Genomic DNA, 18,127 nt, shown 5'->3' on the forward strand with positions numbered 1-18,127 from the left:
AGCCAAAAGTGCAGAGGTCCATAAATAAAACATTGACTGTGGGTAGACAGTGGGTCTTCTCCAGTCCCTGTTTAACTCCCCCTCTCCTCCTCCTCCACCACAAGGGACTGAATGAGTGCCTGGTCAAAGGTCAGAGTTCATGAACGAGGACTTAAAAGTTCCCACATCGATGAACAGAGGAGGGCGACAGCAAGAAGAGTGTTTTTTTTTTGTCTTTTCTCTAATTCCCTCCTTTCGCTAACAAATACACTCGCAGACGCACAAACGTCAGTCACACAAAGTTGCAAAGTTCATTCTCAGTTAATCACGGCCTGAAGTTCGGAGGCACACATCGAGAAAATGAAGGGGAAGGAGCGAGGGCAATGAGAGGAGGAGGAGAAGAAGGAGGAGGGGGTTACTGCAGGGCACGTAAGGCGGCATGGATCCAGGGTATTTTTTTTTTACTTTGTATTTGAGACACACTTTCCATGCTCAGGCGGAGGTTACAGTAAGGACAGGGGGAGTGTGTACATGTCGCTGAGCCAGGCAGGCAGCAGAGGACGAGAGGGGGAGAATTAAAGCTATCGAAGCGTCAGAATAAAAAAACACTGTCGGCAGGAAGAGAACTGAAGACGAGGGGAGGAGGGGGAGGAGGGCGGGGAGGGAATTATTCATTGAAGGTCTGTGCCACAGTGGTTTGGTGTGTGTCTGTGTGTGTGTGTGTGTGTACATGTGTGTGAAGCCTAAAGGGGCCACAGGAACTAACACACCAGGGGCCTGAATCACGAAGCAAGTCAACCTCCCTCCCTCTTTCTTTCAAGTTTTCTGGCTTTGGTCTCATGAAGCCGGTTTCTGGGTTTTCTTCAAAAGAAAAAGCCGCTGCACGTGTTTGTTTACATGAAACAAGTGTAACAAGAGAGCGATCACATGTCACATTAACAGATTGTTAAGATATATGAGATAAAACTGTCCACGCCTGCAGAGATATCAGGTCGTCGGAGCAGCTAGAGTTGATATATTCAGTCTTGGAAAGTTATAGATGCATTGTAAACATTTAGGAAATATAAATAGGAAATAACTGTATAATCAATAGAGTGAGAATTATGAAACAGTTCACTACTGCAGCCTGGGACAAAGCACTGTGTCCTGCTGATATTAAACAGAATGGACTGAGCAGTGGAAACAGCGCTGCACAAATTTGACTTGAAGTTAATTTGCCAGACTGATAAATTGACACTACTGATCCGCAGTAATGGATCATTAATGCACCAAACAGACCAAACTGGACAAGTCTGAGAGAATTCATCAACTCTAAATGTTAAGTATTGAAAACCGGCCTGAAGTGGGACAGATTTTAATCAAATGAGGATTCGGTATCAAACCTTCTAATCAAAATCTCATTGTAACTTCTTATTTAATCTCACTCAGACCAGTTTTCATCACTTAGCATTTAGTTATAATTAATTAATTACCACTCTGAGATTTAGATCTGTGAGCACCTGCTGTTGAATGTCGAGGAGCTTCTGACAATGAGGTGAAATGTTGTGAGTTCAAGCTGATGAATCGCCCTGGCACTGCAGGCGTATTCATCTTTTGGTATCAGTGTTTCTTGTAAAAAAAAAAGAAATGAGTTTAGTTATCAACTGTAAATCAATATCCATCTCAGAAGTCTTGTATTAGTCAGGCTGTATGCTCTACTGTACTCTACATTAAAAGGCATAAACATATTTAAAAAGAATAACTGATGTGCTACAAATATTCAACTTATGTCTGATATACAGTATTTAGCATGTAAAGCCAAGTGATTCCACTAATGTGACAATGTGTTGCCTTGTGCTCTTTAGTCCTTCATGGGCTTTTGATCAAACCCTCAAATCAGATGCGTCTCTCTGTGAAAGAACCAGCTTCATGAGACCAGTCAGCCTCGGTCACAGTTTCATCATGTCTCAGGCCCCTGAGGAATACATCTGAAATACTCCGGGATAAGAAAAACACAAGGAGTGCTTTGCTTAGCTTATGTTTCTGCTCATCTGTTCTGTTGTAAGATCAAGTGCTGCTTAACTTGGTATCAAACTGACAGTTCAAATACTTAAATCCACTTGAAGAGGGAACCCCCCCCCCCCCCCCCCCCCCGCACTTATCAACAACAACTGTCTCACAAAACACACACACGCACAAAACACAGCTGAACGCAACTGTTACTAGAGCTAATTAATGTAACTACCACAGTAACCTGATGCTCCCTCTTTTAAAAAACACAATCCTAATCTCAGAAAGCAGGAACACAGAAAACATGACCACCATCAGTGAAAGTAGTCCTCTTCGAAATTTCTACAGGGCTCAATGAACAGAAACATCACCGGTAAGAGGACGACAGCCTACGAAGACACTGGAGAAGGAGACGCGGGGATGAACGCCATTAAGACAATACTGGATATTCAGGCATCCCACTTAACACTTGTATCCCCCCGTGGAGGGGGGGGGCGGGGCGTTTTGAGGGGGGTGGGTTCAATCAGTGTGACCATGGCTAAGAGAGCGCACACCACCCCCTCACACTGCAAGGTGCAGGAAAAAGGCACTAGAGTGGGGCTGTTGCTAGCCGTAGAAAAGTAAAAGCGATATACATTCATAGCTCACAGGTTTTCCTTAACCGCAGTGTGGGAATAAATACACAAAATGCACTTGTAGAAAAATAAAATGTAAAAAAGCGTGGCCCCTATTTTTTGTTTTCGTATTTTTTTGGATTCTGGGAGACAAGTATGGCTACTTTTTCACGGCTTATTATTTCTTTAAACCCTCCCACCACTTAGAAGGCAATTCCGGAGTGATCCTCCACTGCTCTGGCCACGAGCAGTCGAGCCCTTTCATGCACGCCAATATGGGAATAAGAGGAGGAGGAGGAGGAGGAGGGAGAGACGAAGGGATGGAGTGAGGGAGCTTCTGAAGGAAAGAAGGGGGTGGGGGTCTGTTGGTAGGAGGTCAAGGCTCAGCTTTCAGTGCGAGGAAGTAGAGGAGGGGGGGAAACTCAACAGAGGAGACGTTTTCAGATGTTCAGACAACAGAGAAGCCTCATCTGAAACAAACACACACACACACACACACACAAACACACACACACCTCAGTATCTTCATGTACAGTGTTAAGTGTAAGGACACTTTCCTTTCACCCCCCCTTGTGTAGCATTGAAAGCACTGAACATATAATAAACACTCTATAATGCAGTTGTTTGAAGGTATAAGAACATTTAAGTGTTTACTAATGTACCATATAATATATATCATTACTGGAGCCTTAAATCAGAAGTTGACCAACACAAAATGAACCAGCAACTGTTTTTAGAATCTTTTCAATAAACTATTTTCAGGCAAAAATCCACAATTTAATTTACTTTCATCTTCCTCAGGAAGAAGATTTGTTCCATGTGTTTGAGGTTTTTAAATTTGATCAAATAAAACAAGCTAATTGAAGGTTACAATGTTCACTTGGAACTTTTTTACAGTAATTGTTCGGAAAAATACATCAGCGGCTAATCGACAATGAAATAATTATTTTCAATGACAAATACCGTGCTAATCCAAATATAAGACTTCATTCTTTCTAAAAATAAAGTTTAAAAAGTGTGGTTTGTCCTTTATTCAAGAACAAGACAATTGTGTCTTTATAACATCAGATATTCTTTACAAATAGAGAGCACCGCTGATACAGCAGCTCCCACAGATTGAGGAAAAGTGTCTTCACGTCTGTTAAGAGTAAGTCAGCGAATAAAGGGTTTATTTAGACTTTCTGCTTCTGGTGGATGGGTTTTAATAAATTCATCACGAGTATTTCATGCTAAACGAACCAGGAAGAAAGATGTGCCCAGCAGCCAAGAATTAACGCTGTCAGAGTAGACGGGCAGCTCGAAGAGGGAAGAAGAAATTCATTATGTCTGCTCACGAGGCCCTGACACAAAAAACTGAGTATCTGACTGATGCTCGGCTTGAATATTAATTTCTGTTTCACTTTTCAGACCGAAGGCTTCAAGGATGTGGACTTCTTTGACGAATGTTTCTTCAAAAAGTCAGTGTTGTCTTATATCTACATCATTGCACTAAACATTAATAACTACTTACAACTGCATTACAGTGTGCTATAAACCGTTTACTTAATATTAGTGTAGTGCCTGTAGTCATAAATGCTCAATCAGAGGGTGGGGTGGGGTGAGGTGGGGGGGATTAAAGTAAAGGTAACCTTTATGTATGTTTTTTCCACGTGTGCTCATGGGAAGGAGGGAAACTGGCTGTTTGTACTCGGGCATCAAGAACAAAGAGAAGTCAGTAACAACAAAAACAACTTGTCCTGTTAAACCTCAGCAGTGCTCGCATGCACACACGTGCACAGACAAAAAACTCACTCACACACTCACACACTCGACAGTATGTCGGGAGAGAAATGAGCTCCAGCTGACAGCAGGGGGAGGGGAACTGGAGTGCTCTGCTGGGTAAGAAGTGTTCGTGTGAAGAGGAGGAGGAGGAGGAGTAGTGGCTTCGCTAAGGCGGTAGCAATATGAGTGCAGTGCAGGAGGATGAGGGGGAGGGGGGGGGTGTGTGGGGTGCATTCCACAGCTCTGCACGGACTCAAAAAAAAAGAGACGTGTGATGAAAATCCTGACTGTAGACGGAGATCAGCGGCTCCCTTCAACGCCTCCGCCACCTCCTCCCGGTTCCTCCCCAGCGTCACGTGAAAGTGGTGTGTCTTCATGTGTGCTCGCGTTTGACCGTGTTTTTCTGTCCGTGTGTTAGTTGTTCAATGTTTCAGTCAGACCTGTGAAACAGCTGCGGCAGATGTGACCACTCGTCACCTCGCCTGCGAGAGGAGAATAGGTGGCGAGTCGACTCCCATCGCTGCTGCCATCCACACGCCGGCGTCCACTTCCTGTCACGTGGCCGTCGCCTCCAGGTAGCTCTGTAGTTTGCGGACAGTGGACTCGTCCAGTGAAAAGAGGTCAAAGTCAAAGGTGGTGTTGGTCACGTTGAAGTGGCCCGTTTCCTCGATCAGGTTGACAATCTGACAGATGACAAGGAGGAGAGGTCAGTTATCATCGGTTATCGTACACTAATGTTGGATGATGCCTTATTAAATATCAAAAACTGCAATATCACAGTTTTGTTTTGGTACAGATGCCATGCAGATGTATCGAGCAAAACAGAAGCATGAACACACACCTGCTGTAGAACATTACGCTCTCTTAAAGCCATCAGTCTGCGATGGAGGTCCACCAGTTCCTCTGTGTAGGCCTGCAGCACGTTTTAGATTAAGATCACAGAGGAGAGTGTACATGGTCAGTTCAGTATTAAGAGACTAGGTTAGCGTAGGTTTGACTGTGAATATCAGAAGGTCAAGATTCAGTGCAGGAACTCAATGCTTTTCTAATTATTTGTCTTCCTTGATTGTTTTTTTTGAATTTTTCTACCTTTTCTAAGTTGACAGGTGACTAATGACTAGCAATGGAAATAGTTGTGCAAGAAATGTGGTAGAGGGGAGTAAAGAGGATGTTAATACTGAGTCATTGGTTTGGGGAAAGTTAAAGAAAGGGCCTGATGCAGATCACCAAATCTGATGTTGGGTAATGGTGGGAGGACTTCGCCATTTTCATATCTGACAGGCAGATGTGAGGGCGTTTACGGCCTCTTCAGGGTAAAACCGGGTTAACCTCAGTATCTTGTATCAGAGAAACCAAACCTCAACACTGTCTTAACTGTTTACAACACAGTTAGGACTCGTATACAATGACAGTGATGATGAGATGTGAGGCATAAGGATTTTCCGTTGAGTCATAATCAGGCGTCGATCACCTGAGCAAACCAAAACCTTTCAAGGTATGAATTTTGAAAACTTCCTCATTTTAGTTTTACTGGAAAACACTTGTACAATTAAGTTTTAGCTTCTAGTTTCTGTGCTGAAAATAGTTAAACTGTTTTGTTTTGAATCTCCATAGTGAAGCAGAACATTCCCTTAAATTCAGCAGATGTTTTAATATGACTTAAATCATCTCATTACCAGGTTTCATAGGTCAGAGTCTGTCTGCACATCTGGATCCATTCATTGTCCACCACTGCATCTTGAGTTCATGAATGACTTGTGTGTGTTTGTGTCTGTGTGAAAGTTAAAAGAATAAAAAAAGTTTGATTTACCCTTCCTACCTTGTCGTATCCCTTCTTCAACACCTTTTCTGAGCGGAAAGAGGAATCTGGACTCTTTCTGCCAGACACCTGCAGAACAGAGACCAGAGAAAGAACAGAGAGCGAGAGAGAGAGAGAGAGAGAGAGAGAGAGAGAGAGAGAGAGAGAGAGAGAGAGAAGTCACAGAGGAGAGAGACAGAGGACGTGATATGAGACCCTGAAACAATCAAGGACACCAGTGACAGTGAAAGCAGCTGAGATGGAGGTGGAGGGTTAAAGGGCTGAAACACGGAGGATTCCATGTCCGTTCACTGAATGGCTTCAGGCTAGTTTGAATAAAGCAATGAGCCAAATAAAAGAATGCAGCAAGTATTTAAATGTAAAATGTCTGTCTAAAAATGGCTTGGTGTGTTGTTTGTCATTGCTTTGATTGTGTTACTCGTACGGGACTTTCTCAAACGCACAAAACAAATTTCCCTTGTTCATTTTAGAGTCAAACCACACTTTTACTCGAGTCGTGTTCACATTGAACACGGACGATTGCACAACATGAATAAAATAAACAATCTAACACTATAATTTTAAGACTATTATATTATATTATTATAGAACCAGGATTGTTATTGGTCTGACTCACTTGGTCTCTTGGTCAACAACAGTAAAAGCCCATGCTTGGTTTAAATACACAAATCATATCAGCTCCTGTCAATATGTCAATCAAAGCAGAGTGTAGAGTGAGAGTGTGACTCACTTTGTTGTTGGAGGAGCTGTGTTTCTGTGGGGGCGGGGCGGGGTCTCGACTGGGGCGGTGCGAGCCGTCACTGCTGTCACTCTCGCTGTCCAAGCTGAGTCTGGGAGGGGGATAAGAGGAGGTCAGAGGTCAATGGCACACACGCAGACTGACAGCCAGAACACATCGTCAACATCAGTCCTGTAATCTCTCAGTGGAGGAGACTACAATAATAAAAATTTGAAAGAGTAAACAAGAATGATGCAAGGCAACAGGTGAGGCTGGCAGGGAATATTAAAGGCTCGTGCACATGGATCCAGAGTGCAACTGTTCTGTATAGATCATAGATTGATGTAACTTCAGAGAAAAGTGACGTGAGCAGAGGGACTGACCGAGAGTCACGGTTTGGGGGGTTCGTCTTGATGGGGGTCTCCTCCTCCGAGCTGCTGTCATCATCATCCGACTCTTCTGACTGGATCTCCTCCACCATGGATCTTAACGGGCCTGGGACAGAATCACACAAACTATAAAACCATTGACCTGAACACTCATTTCCCCTCTGACGATTCTCAGACACAGAGACTCTCAGCAGGGGGGCGTACCAATTTTATTGGAACACGAGCTTATTCAATCAGCCCAACAATTGTACATGTCTGATAACGGACTGTACCTTGCCCTGGTTTCTGTCCCGGCTCAAAGTCTGAGTCTGAACTGGAGTCAGAACTAGAACTGGAGTTGGAAGGACTGGAAGGGGCCGACTGCTGTGGGAGGAGAAGAAGAAAACGATTTATCAAAAAGAGGAAGGAAATGGGATAAGACAAAAATTACCAGTTTCCATGTTTGTCCAGACACGTAATATATGTAGTGAAAACCACGAGGGGAATAAAAGGAAGTAAGTGGATCTTATCATAATGAGTGTATGAACACTTCAGTCAAGGCCCAAAACATCTTTAGTGAGGTCACAGTGCCCTTGACCTTTGACCATCAAATTCTTTTCAGATCATCCTTGGGACAAATTGGACGTTTGAACAATGTGTAATGAAAATCCCTCCTGGATTTCCCGATACATCACATTCACTGGGAATGGGACATATGGGAGATCTAGGACTAGGACGTATGCATGTAGTTACTCACAGATCAACAACTTCAAAACTAAAACATTAATGTAAAAGAAGTAAATTGTCGCGTCTCTACCTCTCGTACCTCTGACTTTGACGAGGCTTCATCTGAATTTGACTCCTCTGACTCTGGAACTTTCTTTGGCTCCTTCAGCTCCTGTGTGTCATTTTTGCCTCTGGCCCAGCGGCCTTTTTCCTTGGAGGGTTTCTTCTCAGCGTAGGACTGGTTAGCTGCAGACGATGAAGAGACACGAGGAGAGGTTCCTGTGAAAGCTCCACTTCCTGGCCCCTTCGGCCCCTCGGAGCTGGCCTTCTTCTGCTTCTTCGCACTGGGTTTTGGAGACTCCACAGTGGCGGGTCGTTTCCCCGGTGCTTTGGATTCTGCTGGGCCTCCCCCGCCTCCTCCTCCTCCTCCTCCCCCGCCGCCCCCTCCACTCCCAGCCCCCCCTCCTTTAGGGGACATGCCCTCCATCTTTGACTCCTTCAGGGTGAGCTTAGGCTCCTTGAATGCCGCCTTGGGTAGAACCTTCACTTCCTCTTTCACTTTGATCTCTGGCGGCTTTTTTGAAGACGTGGACGAGGAAGAGGAAGGATCTCGGCCACCCTTGCTGCTTCCATCTCGGTCGTTGTCTCCTTTTGACGTGGCTTTGCTCTCAGAGTCTTTTCGGGGTCGTTCGCGATGCTCCTTGGTCACCTTGTGTGGTTTCGGTCCCTTGCTTCCACCGCTTCCTTCTTTGCTGGGTTCCTGGAGAGAGAAAACAGCATCAGTGTCATAGGTACTTAACTCTTAATGCATTCAACTCAAGGCCCCATTAAAGGAGAACCAGGCTCAGCTACTCGAAGACCTAGTCAGGAGGTTTAAGGAAGTTGCTCTCTCCTCAGTAATGGAATCAGGCCCTGCCAATAAAGTCTAAGTGGCAGCCAAAATAACAATTTTCTCTCAGCTTTCTTATTTCTCCTGATATGTCCCCTCAACTGGCAAGGAACCATCAGGGCTCCAGATTAACTTTTTAAACTGGTCACACTGGTGAGCCTATTTTCACACCGCCTGTGTGTCAAATAAATTGTCAATGAAGCTGTGATTTCCAGGTTAAAGATTCTGAATGAGAAAGCTGAGATTGCTCAGATGATTTTAACAGGATCACTTTGTAGTCATGTTCAAACCAACCTTTGACACGTGAGAGGTCTTGGTCTTCTTGGGGTCTGAAAAGGCAGAGAGGGGGATGGTGGGGAGCATTGGGTAATCTGGATTGGGTCTTGCTTCAGCCCCCTCTGGAACCACCAATACCTGAAATTAAAGAGACAGCAGTTAAAAATACCAGCATCAACTTAGGACACTTTGCAATTTACTGCAATATACTTCAACTGGGGACACAGAAAGATTTGTACAGCTCTGTCAAGTGTACAGAGACTTTTATAAATAAAATGTTGGTCTTTTATACACCAGGAAACTAAATTCATATATATATATTTTGGGGAAACAGAGTGCTTCAGAACTAGACAGAGTCAACCATAGTTGACTGATACTATCTCCTTCTGACTAAACGTAGTTCTTCAGCAGTCAGTCCAGTCAGTGCGTCATGTGGCCTCACCCCTCCAGCTTTGATCAACTTTCTCCTGAATTCTTTGGTGGGGTTGTTGAAGGTGAGCTTCTCACAGCGCAGGTGGTTAACTGGGGGGTTGCCCTCCAGGTTAAGGAACAGGTCGTAGTTGAAACACACCTTTTTTGGCTCCTCCTGCAAAACAAACACAATATTAAGTTAATATTAATTTTAAGTTAATCTGGGTCATTTTAACATTCTTGTCAAAGCATGTGTGACAGAAAGTCATTTGCCTTTCTGCCCAACAAACAATCACCTCCCAGTACCTTTACATTTCACAACAAAAGATAAAGCTGAATGAATGAACTTTGACCCGGGTCAATAAAACAGAAATATGTCTGGTGCACTGATAAAACACCACTCACATTCCTAAGAAGCTGTGGAGATGAACGCTGGGGACAATTAAAGCTGAGGACATTTTACGAGAGATTTTATATAGAAAATTAACTTTTTATAGATGTGAGTTAACGCAGATTTCTTTCAGCTATGTTCTTGATCAGATTTGTCCAGTGTAAAAGTTAACTGCACATGAAAAGAGGATGCAACAGTTTTTTGGATGCAGTCCACAAGTCTGATATTAAGAAGACCTGCAGGACAGGATGGTGCACCGGAGTTCACATAACTCTTGAGTGTCATCTTGTAGTGAAGAGTTAAGTGGTTGTTTTTTCAAGATTCAAAATTACTGACAGAGGAATAACGTTAGAAAATAACGCGCATTAGTGTTATACTACATCCTCAATGTCACACATTGACCATACACCATCAAGCCGTTTATTAGGTTTTTCTTTCTATCGTAACTTTGTCTACAACCACACAGAATCTAAACTTGTCATCAATTTAAACTCTATCCAGTCAATCTTACCTTGTTCTTGAAGTAGACCTCAATAGGCATGAGGAAGCCTGCGTAGCCCGACTCCTCCACTTTGTATGGAGGTTCCTTGCATACTGTGGACACACAAAGATGTGTCACTGGCATCATGAATTCATAGTAGAGTAGAAAAGTAATAGGAGAAATAAATGTGTTAGTTTATTACCTTAGTTCTTCAAAAAGCATTAATCTGACACAAACAGAAAATATGAACTAGATTTATCTACTAGCTAACTTCCACCTGCAGTCCATGGGCAGCTAAAAATAAACACTGACATAACAAATGACAAGACAAGTTCAAATTATTATTTAGAATCACAGGAAAAAGTATGGAAGTATGGATTTCAAAGCATCAGGGAGAGGATCCATTCATTAATGATCTTAAATGAAAAGGAGGATTGTCCAAAGGCCGTGCTTCTCTTGAGGATTCAACAGGCTGTCGAATCAGCAGAACTTTGAGCTCCTATCATTTCATTCACTAAATGAACTCCAACAAGCAAACAAACAAAAAACTAAAACATCGCTCACAAAATGAGACATTATTAGACAAATGTAGTCCTGTCTAACTTTATACTCCAATTATTGATATGGATAAACATTATATCGACTGGAAATTGTTAATGGAGGCTCTTTGGCTTTTAACAGACACCTTTCATTCTTTTATTTCAATTTATTGACAAATTAATCAAAACGGAAGTAGGCAGATTAAAAGATAATTAAATAATCATCACATAAAGCTTCATTTGTCGTTTGCTCATTTTTTTTAATTTTAATTTATCCCAGACAAGGCTATGTTTGCACTGCTGTTTGTCGGGTTGACTCAAAGACTACTGAACTATGTCAAAGACATTTTGTGGAGAGATGGGGCAAGACCCAAGGAGGAAGAGATTGAATTGTTTTGTTTTCTCACTTTCTTTAACATGGTAAAATGGGACGTTAGCTTTGGTGGAGGAATGGGTTTCCATGTGTCTTAGATGTCTCAATCTGTATTTATTTCATGCCGTATCCGCAGCACAATTAATCCCCCAAGTTAATTAACTATGCTACATTAATAAACCAGACATATCTTGTAGGATTAGTGAGCCTGAGAACATGTGTCTGTGTTCACACATTCATTTCTCTTTGTTTTACCTCTTTTGGGTTTGGGGAAGCTCTCGTGCAGGCGGAACACAACCTTCTCTACAAAGTGCTGGATGTCGCCGGTCTCTGGCCCTCGGACAAACACCATCCAGTCGTGGGTGAAACCTTCTGAGGTAACTTTCTTCCTCAGCTGAGCTCTGTGGCCCAGCTCCAGCTTCACCTGCACTGTGCACTGTAAAGAGATAAGTAGAAATAAAGGTCACAAACTTAGCCTGTAGGCTAGAGGGCATTCAAACACAAGAACAAGCAAGTACTCTGTGAACTACAAGGCCAGGATGTTGGGCAACAGATTAACTCAGATCAGGAAACTAATTATTCTACCATTATCAACACATTGCACATTCTGTGGTGAGCAAAGGAAGGACAGATAAAAGCCTAAAGATTGTCTGCTTGTGTTTAGAAATTCCCCCACAATGAAACGGCCTGGCAACCCTGGTCAATATTTCTACTTGATGTATATAAACGCGAGTTTCCAAAAGGTATTAAGTTGAAGATGACACATTTATTTAATCTTTTAAGGAAGAGAGCCAGACTAAAATGGCCGGAATCAAACGTTTAACCACCCTGCATGGTCAGCAGTTACTGATTCTGTCGCAAATGTCAAAGTTTGTAGGTACTTTTTGTAGACAGATAAGTCTTATGATTACCCTTTCTCCCTTGAAAAATCTTCTCATTCAGTGTGATTCATAGACACTGATCTTTAGAGACATACTTTCTATCCTTTCTAGGACAAGCGGCTGTGAGGGCCATGGCTTGTGCCTCTTGAGGTTTGGGTCATCATCCTGTTGTAGAAGTTGTCCTCTAAAGCTTTTCTGTCTTATTTTATTCACAGGTGTATTATTTGCTGGCATTTAATTGAATTCTTCTCTCTGACAAAGAAATGTCTGCAGTTCCACTCACAACAAAATAACCCAAAGCATCATCGATCCCCCTCAGCACCTAACGACTGGAGAGGTGGTCTTTTTTATCAAATTCTGCTCGTTTATGCCCCAAACACAAGTTGCCTCATTGAACCCAATAGTTGTTTTTTTTACCTCATCATTAAAAGGATGGATGACTACTTCAAGGACATGGTAGTACTGAGAATTTTCCAGAAATCCTTTTATATTACTGCCTATAGCAGACTAAACACATATTTTAAGACTTAATGATCCCCTAAAACCTTTGTTGAAGAAACTGCTTTTTAATCAGGACTTTAAGACAGGCAGAAACCTCAAAACAAAAGCAAACACTGTGGTGATATCAATCTAGGGTTCCCATTATTCATTGGTTTCTGATTCGGTCTTAAACAAAGCCTCTGAATCTCTCCTGTGAGTGTGTGGACTTTATACTGAAGAGGAGAGGTTGGACAAACACAGAGCTGAACTAATGACAGGACGCTCCCTGTGGAATGGGAGTGATTAGGTTCCCGAGCCGACTGATCTCAAAAGGCCAGAAGAAGGGCACAGTGCTGAGCCACCTTGCCCGGCCAACAACAATGACCGTGACAGGACGCGCAAATGACACAACGCTGGTGATTGCCATAGCAAGTGAAGAGGCTATGGAGAGTGCAGAAGGGAATAAGGGATGGGTCGGTGACGGGGACAGGAACAGAAAGGTACTTCATGTCCAGGGGACGACTGAAGAATGTGGGGATTTGGCCCCGGCACTGAGCAGCTCGTGAGCTGGGCCTGAGTGGGGGGATTAGAGGGGACTGGACTGAGATGAGCTGGTCTAGCACTCTCCAACTCACACACACACACACACCTCCCCTGCCTGGCATTCTGCCCGGCCATTCTGTGGCAGTAATGCCCTTAAACTCCAGACTCCACCACACCCACAGTGAGCAGCCATGGAGCGCCCCCCCACCCGACCACCAAATCAACACCCCCCTCCCCCCAAGGCGTTCGTAAAATCAGGAATGTGATAAGGACAACACCAAAAATTGGGAAGATAATGAGCCACAGAGGAAAACAATGATTCTACAACAAATCAAACAATAATCATTGAATAAATCAAACATGTAATTCATACAAAACACTAACAGCCCAGAAGGCAGAGAAAACATTTGGCCTACAACAAAGATTACTATTAGTATTTATTCACATGAATGTTGTTATTACTTGATTACTAGATTCATATTGACCGAGATTATAATACAGGATAAAGAAAATAAAATTTTAAACAAGTTGAAGATATTTGGTCACTTTTGGGGGGATTTTTTTCTCTTCTTTTAATAGATTTTCAAGTAGTTGCCGATTATTTTGTCTACAGATCAATTAGAAAACATTTTACATTCTTGCATTTCCAAGAAAGTCAAAAAGTAAATACCCCTTTTGATTTAGAAGCTAGAGAAAGTTAATCTTTGGCATTTTATAGATAAAAGCATAAATTAATCACATGTGAAAATAGCTGCTGATTAATTTCCTATCATACGACTACATAGCATATTATTATTATTATTACTCACTTTATGTCAGACATTGATGAAATAAATGCCCATTATTTTCTAATATTGTTTTTTTCTGAAACTGTTCAAAACCCCCAAAATGAAAATTATATGAAACTAATGAGAAATTGTTCTGTATTTTCACTCTAATTACAGATTCATCAGCTAATTTCTGAACTGACAGAGTTCAGCTTGAAAATGACAGACAAGCAAAGAAAACCATATGAAAGAGACTGAATGAACTGAGTCAAGCTGTCAAAGCAAGATGTCAGAAACACTTGAGGTTTAGAAACATGCAAAAAAAAATCTGACAATAGTTTCTACCTATAAACACATTGATGGAGATGGCTTTTAATTGAACAGCCTGAAAACACGATGTCCATAAAACAATGGTGTCGTTTCTCAAATGTTACGATCTTCCCGCATCAGATGGACAAAAAGACCAGAAGCGATACTTATTTAACGATCCCTGACTAAAGGCACTGCAGGAGATACACAAACAAATCACACACAAAGCGACAAACACTGAGATGATGTGTGCATCCCCTCTCTCTCTCTCTCTGTGAGAGAGAGAGGGGAGCTCCAATTGAGGGGAAATACAAATTTTGGCAGACACGGCGGCTCCCATGAAAACAATGAACTCCCAGCTGCCATGTAAATACCACCCCTCATGGCCATATTAATCTCTTGCAGCTAATAACTGACTGAAATGAAAAGTCAGAAGGCTTCCCCCAGAAGAGGACACACACACTACCACAAGAGCAGTTGTGCCTAACCCTTCATCATGTCCACCCAACCTTAAGTACCTGGAAGATGATCCAAAAGTTACTGGTGTTGGAAAACGATCAAACCTGGAAGGGTCACAATGGAATCATAATTGGCATATCTGCAGTGACCGAGATAATATCATGCAAATAGGGGTCGTGTGAGTGAGAAAATAACAGGAAGGTGATCGTTAAGTTAAGACTAACATCAGTCCAACATCACAGTTGTGCAAATAAAATCAATTATATAACTGACAAACTACTACAGTATATCTTGTATTATTATACTTAACAATTCCTCTTACAACAAAGCTATTTAATTCAAAGCCATTTACCACGGGGCTGATTCAAAGACTCTCATAACAGTTTAACAGGATAGTAAACATCACAACAGGTTGGGAGGTAGGTTTCAGTGCAAGGCTGATGCATTACACTGCATAGTTTTAACAACATGTAAACTAATGTAAATATTTTACATGCAACAAGAACCTAACAACCTGGTTTACACATGAAGTAGAAGAGTTCCAGTGGAATCACATCCACAGAACTAGTTAAAACTTCAAAAAGGGACCCAACCTGAATGGAGACTAGTTTCAGAAAAGTGGCTGAGCTACCTCCCATGGGTGTGTGTGGTCTGACCATCTGAAATATAGTCCTGAATAACCTCAGGCACTTATAGAGCAACCCATCCGGAAGCAGTGTCTCCCCTGGAGTCAGCAGATATGCAATTCGGAGTTTACCAACTTTCCTGTTTTCTGAAAAATAAATGATGTGGCTTTTTTCATGATGACATAAATCTCAAGGGGGCACATCTGTACGTGCACGAGTATTCAATGTAAATGCATGATCTTGCCAAACACAATGAGTTACGGTCGTTAAAAAGTACACCTTGTATTTCAGGGATCTTTCCTATATATGTTCAGCCCATGCATTGGTGGTCATCATGACTGGATTCAAGTTCAACGTTTGCACGCACACACACACATCAGCTTGCTCCACCATGCTACATGCATGTTGCCCTGCAATCAGAAATGTTCTGCGCAAGAATTACACACAAGGTTTGCAAATAACACTAATATTGTTTGCAGAGGTTCTGAGGTGGTTGCTGTTTGAATGAGCCTCGTAATGTGCTGGGCTTCCAGGCCCCACGGCAGCGGAGGCACCACCCCGCCTCTCCAGCCGACCTGGGCAGGACAAATCTTTTCCCCGGCGCCTTGTAGCGGCTCCTTAGCTTTTAGCCAACGGCCGACACTCTCCTGGAAGGTAGACCAGCTAGCTACGTTAGCTTAGCTGCACAAGAAGCTCGCCCGGGGTGGCTTGTAGTGCGAAACCGGGAGCACCCGCTCGTGGTTAAAACCACAACACGGGGCATCGAACACAAGGTGTGGGTCTCTTTGTGTGGCTTCAGCCGTGGAGCTGAACGGTGCGGTGCACAGAGGCTACAGCTAGCGGTAAATACCGATGTATGAGTGGCCAGCTAGCATAGCTCCAGAGCCAAACAACTACGAGTTCATTAGCAGCGGGTTTTTTCTCCGCTGGCGACCAGAACACAGGACCGATTCCCTGCCCCGCTGCCGGGCTGCCCGCTGCCGCTCCCCCCGGGGAAAGTTCGCATTCCCCCGGGAGACGGAAAAGCCACAGTACCTGGTTCTCCATGTCGCTCCGGCCTCAGTGATTGTAGTATTTATTTACAGCGGTGTTCGCAGCGCGTCTCTCCAGCCTCGGCTCCTCATTGTGTGTCAATCCAGCCCAGAAGCGGAAGCCACACGCGGCCCCGCCCCTTCCCCACGGCCGCTGGCAGACGACCCAAACAGAAAGCTGCAGTGGCCAATCAGGGCCCGGGAGGTTTGAGCACTCTTGAAAGCGGCCAATTGGGACTCCCCGGGGGCGGGCCGTCCCCCCGAGCTGCAAATACAATTAAAGCATTGAGTGGAGGTTTTCTCGAGTGACAGCGGATCTGTCCCAATGGCTGCAGCTCGGTTTCAATTGTAAAATGCACATGACGCTAATTGATTAATCAGGTTATGGCTTTCACGTTGTAAGCATCACTAACAGCTAAATGCAATATCAATAACATGGATAGATGAGGATCCTGTCTGAGTGCGATCTGTCCCACGTGCAGGGTTTTTATGTTAGAGCACAAGTAAAAGAAGGATTCTTCAAGAGTTGAAGTCAACTATTTTAAGTCTACAATTTGAATTTAAATGATTGAAAAGCATGTTCTGACATACATTTTTTTGTATGACTGAATATTTGAATTTGAATTTAATTATTTGGTATTGTCTTGGTGATACATCCCTGTAAACCACTTTGCAGCTTTTTATTGAAAAAAAGAAAGTGTACAATTATTATACATTACGCTGGCTATTTGCCAACATCACATATCAAATGCACTAGAGCTGCACCACTGGGCCTATTAAAAAGTTAGTCAAAGTCAATAAACTGGCAAATCAAATGTCTCATTTTCAGATTTGAGCTTGACCTGCTTTTCTGAGTCATGTGCTTCACCAGTTTAAGACATATTATTGAGTTTTGACTGATAAATAGACAAATCAAAAGACATTTCATTAACATTGTTTAACTGCCTTGTATAGTGTCGGGTAGTTTAGTCCAGGGGTTCCCCAACTACAGGTCAGGCCACTTCAAAGGGTCACCAGATACACCTCAGGTGTCATGAGATGATGAATAGAAAAAGTCAAGGGGAATAAACAAAGTTCTAATCTAAATAACTATATCCGTTTGCACCTTTCTCTAATTTATGATTATATGTGTAAAACATTGGATCATTTGGGTCATAACCATGATTATTAGAGAATGGGCAAAACAGTTCAAATGATATTGTATTTTATATAATTCATGGCACATGTGTTAATTTATGCAAAGAATTAATATACTTCATTGTTCTACCTCCATACTCTTTAGTCACTATACTTCAGTAACTCTGAACCACTGTTTATGACTTATTATCCTCTGTATTTACAAAAGATATAATTTATCTCATTACATAGAATTTCTTTGAGAAGTTCACAGTTTCCTGTTTTTCATGTGCACATTGTGTGTCATTCACAGGTCTTATAAACCCATTATACAATCAGTGAAAAGAAGTGATGGAGAATTACTTCCTACATTAACTCATTTCCATTTTACTTCAACACCAATACAAGTCTTTCATAAATACGGTAATTTATATCCACAACAACTTTAAAAACATCGGATTAGTTTATTAAATATGATGTTTCTGCAGCAGTGCGTCCCCTTGTTGAAGACGTCTCTTTTCTCCAGAGTCAGGGAGTGAGGGCCTTTTGCAGAATAAAGTCTCTGCAGCGCTCGGACTTTG

At 42.6% G+C, this 18,127-nt stretch overlaps 1 protein-coding gene across 3 annotated transcripts; it reads right to left on the bottom strand.

The window, feature by feature from the left end:
* Nucleotides 1–2,106: 2,106 nt before the first annotated feature.
* mllt1a (MLLT1 super elongation complex subunit a) lies at nucleotides 2,107–16,563 on the bottom strand. Of its 3 annotated transcripts, none has more exons than XM_062394997.1 (12): nucleotides 16,435–16,563; nucleotides 11,590–11,770; nucleotides 10,453–10,535; nucleotides 9,582–9,725; nucleotides 9,158–9,277; nucleotides 8,075–8,734; nucleotides 7,542–7,632; nucleotides 7,264–7,375; nucleotides 6,893–6,992; nucleotides 6,154–6,231; nucleotides 5,185–5,256; nucleotides 2,107–5,026 (listed from the first exon to the last, which is right to left on the bottom strand). In XM_062394997.1, the coding sequence occupies exons 1-12, from the start codon at nucleotides 16,444–16,446 to the stop codon at nucleotides 4,898–4,900; spliced, it is 1,782 nt and encodes a 593-aa protein (XP_062250981.1). In that variant the 5' UTR covers nucleotides 16,447–16,563; the 3' UTR covers nucleotides 2,107–4,897. The 3 variants fall into 3 exon arrangements, with proteins under 3 accessions (XP_062250981.1, XP_062250982.1, XP_062250979.1); XM_062394998.1 differs by having other exon boundaries at nucleotides 6,163–6,231; nucleotides 8,066–8,734; XM_062394995.1 differs by having other exon boundaries at nucleotides 8,066–8,734.
* Nucleotides 16,564–18,127: the final 1,564 nt, after the last annotated feature.

This window comes from Platichthys flesus, chromosome 9 (genome assembly GCF_949316205.1).
Source record: "Platichthys flesus chromosome 9, fPlaFle2.1, whole genome shotgun sequence".
NCBI classification, from domain to species: domain Eukaryota; kingdom Metazoa; phylum Chordata; class Actinopteri; order Pleuronectiformes; family Pleuronectidae; genus Platichthys; species Platichthys flesus.

Coding starts and splice junctions, on each gene's coding strand:
- mllt1a (XM_062394995.1), bottom strand. Junction 10,536..11,589: donor CTTCCCCAAACCCAAAAGAG/GTAAAACAAAGA, acceptor GTGTGTCCACAG/TATGCAAGGAACCTCCATAC. Junction 8,735..9,157: donor AGACCTCTCACGTGTCAAAG/GTTGGTTTGAAC, acceptor TTCTCTCTCCAG/GAACCCAGCAAAGAAGGAAG.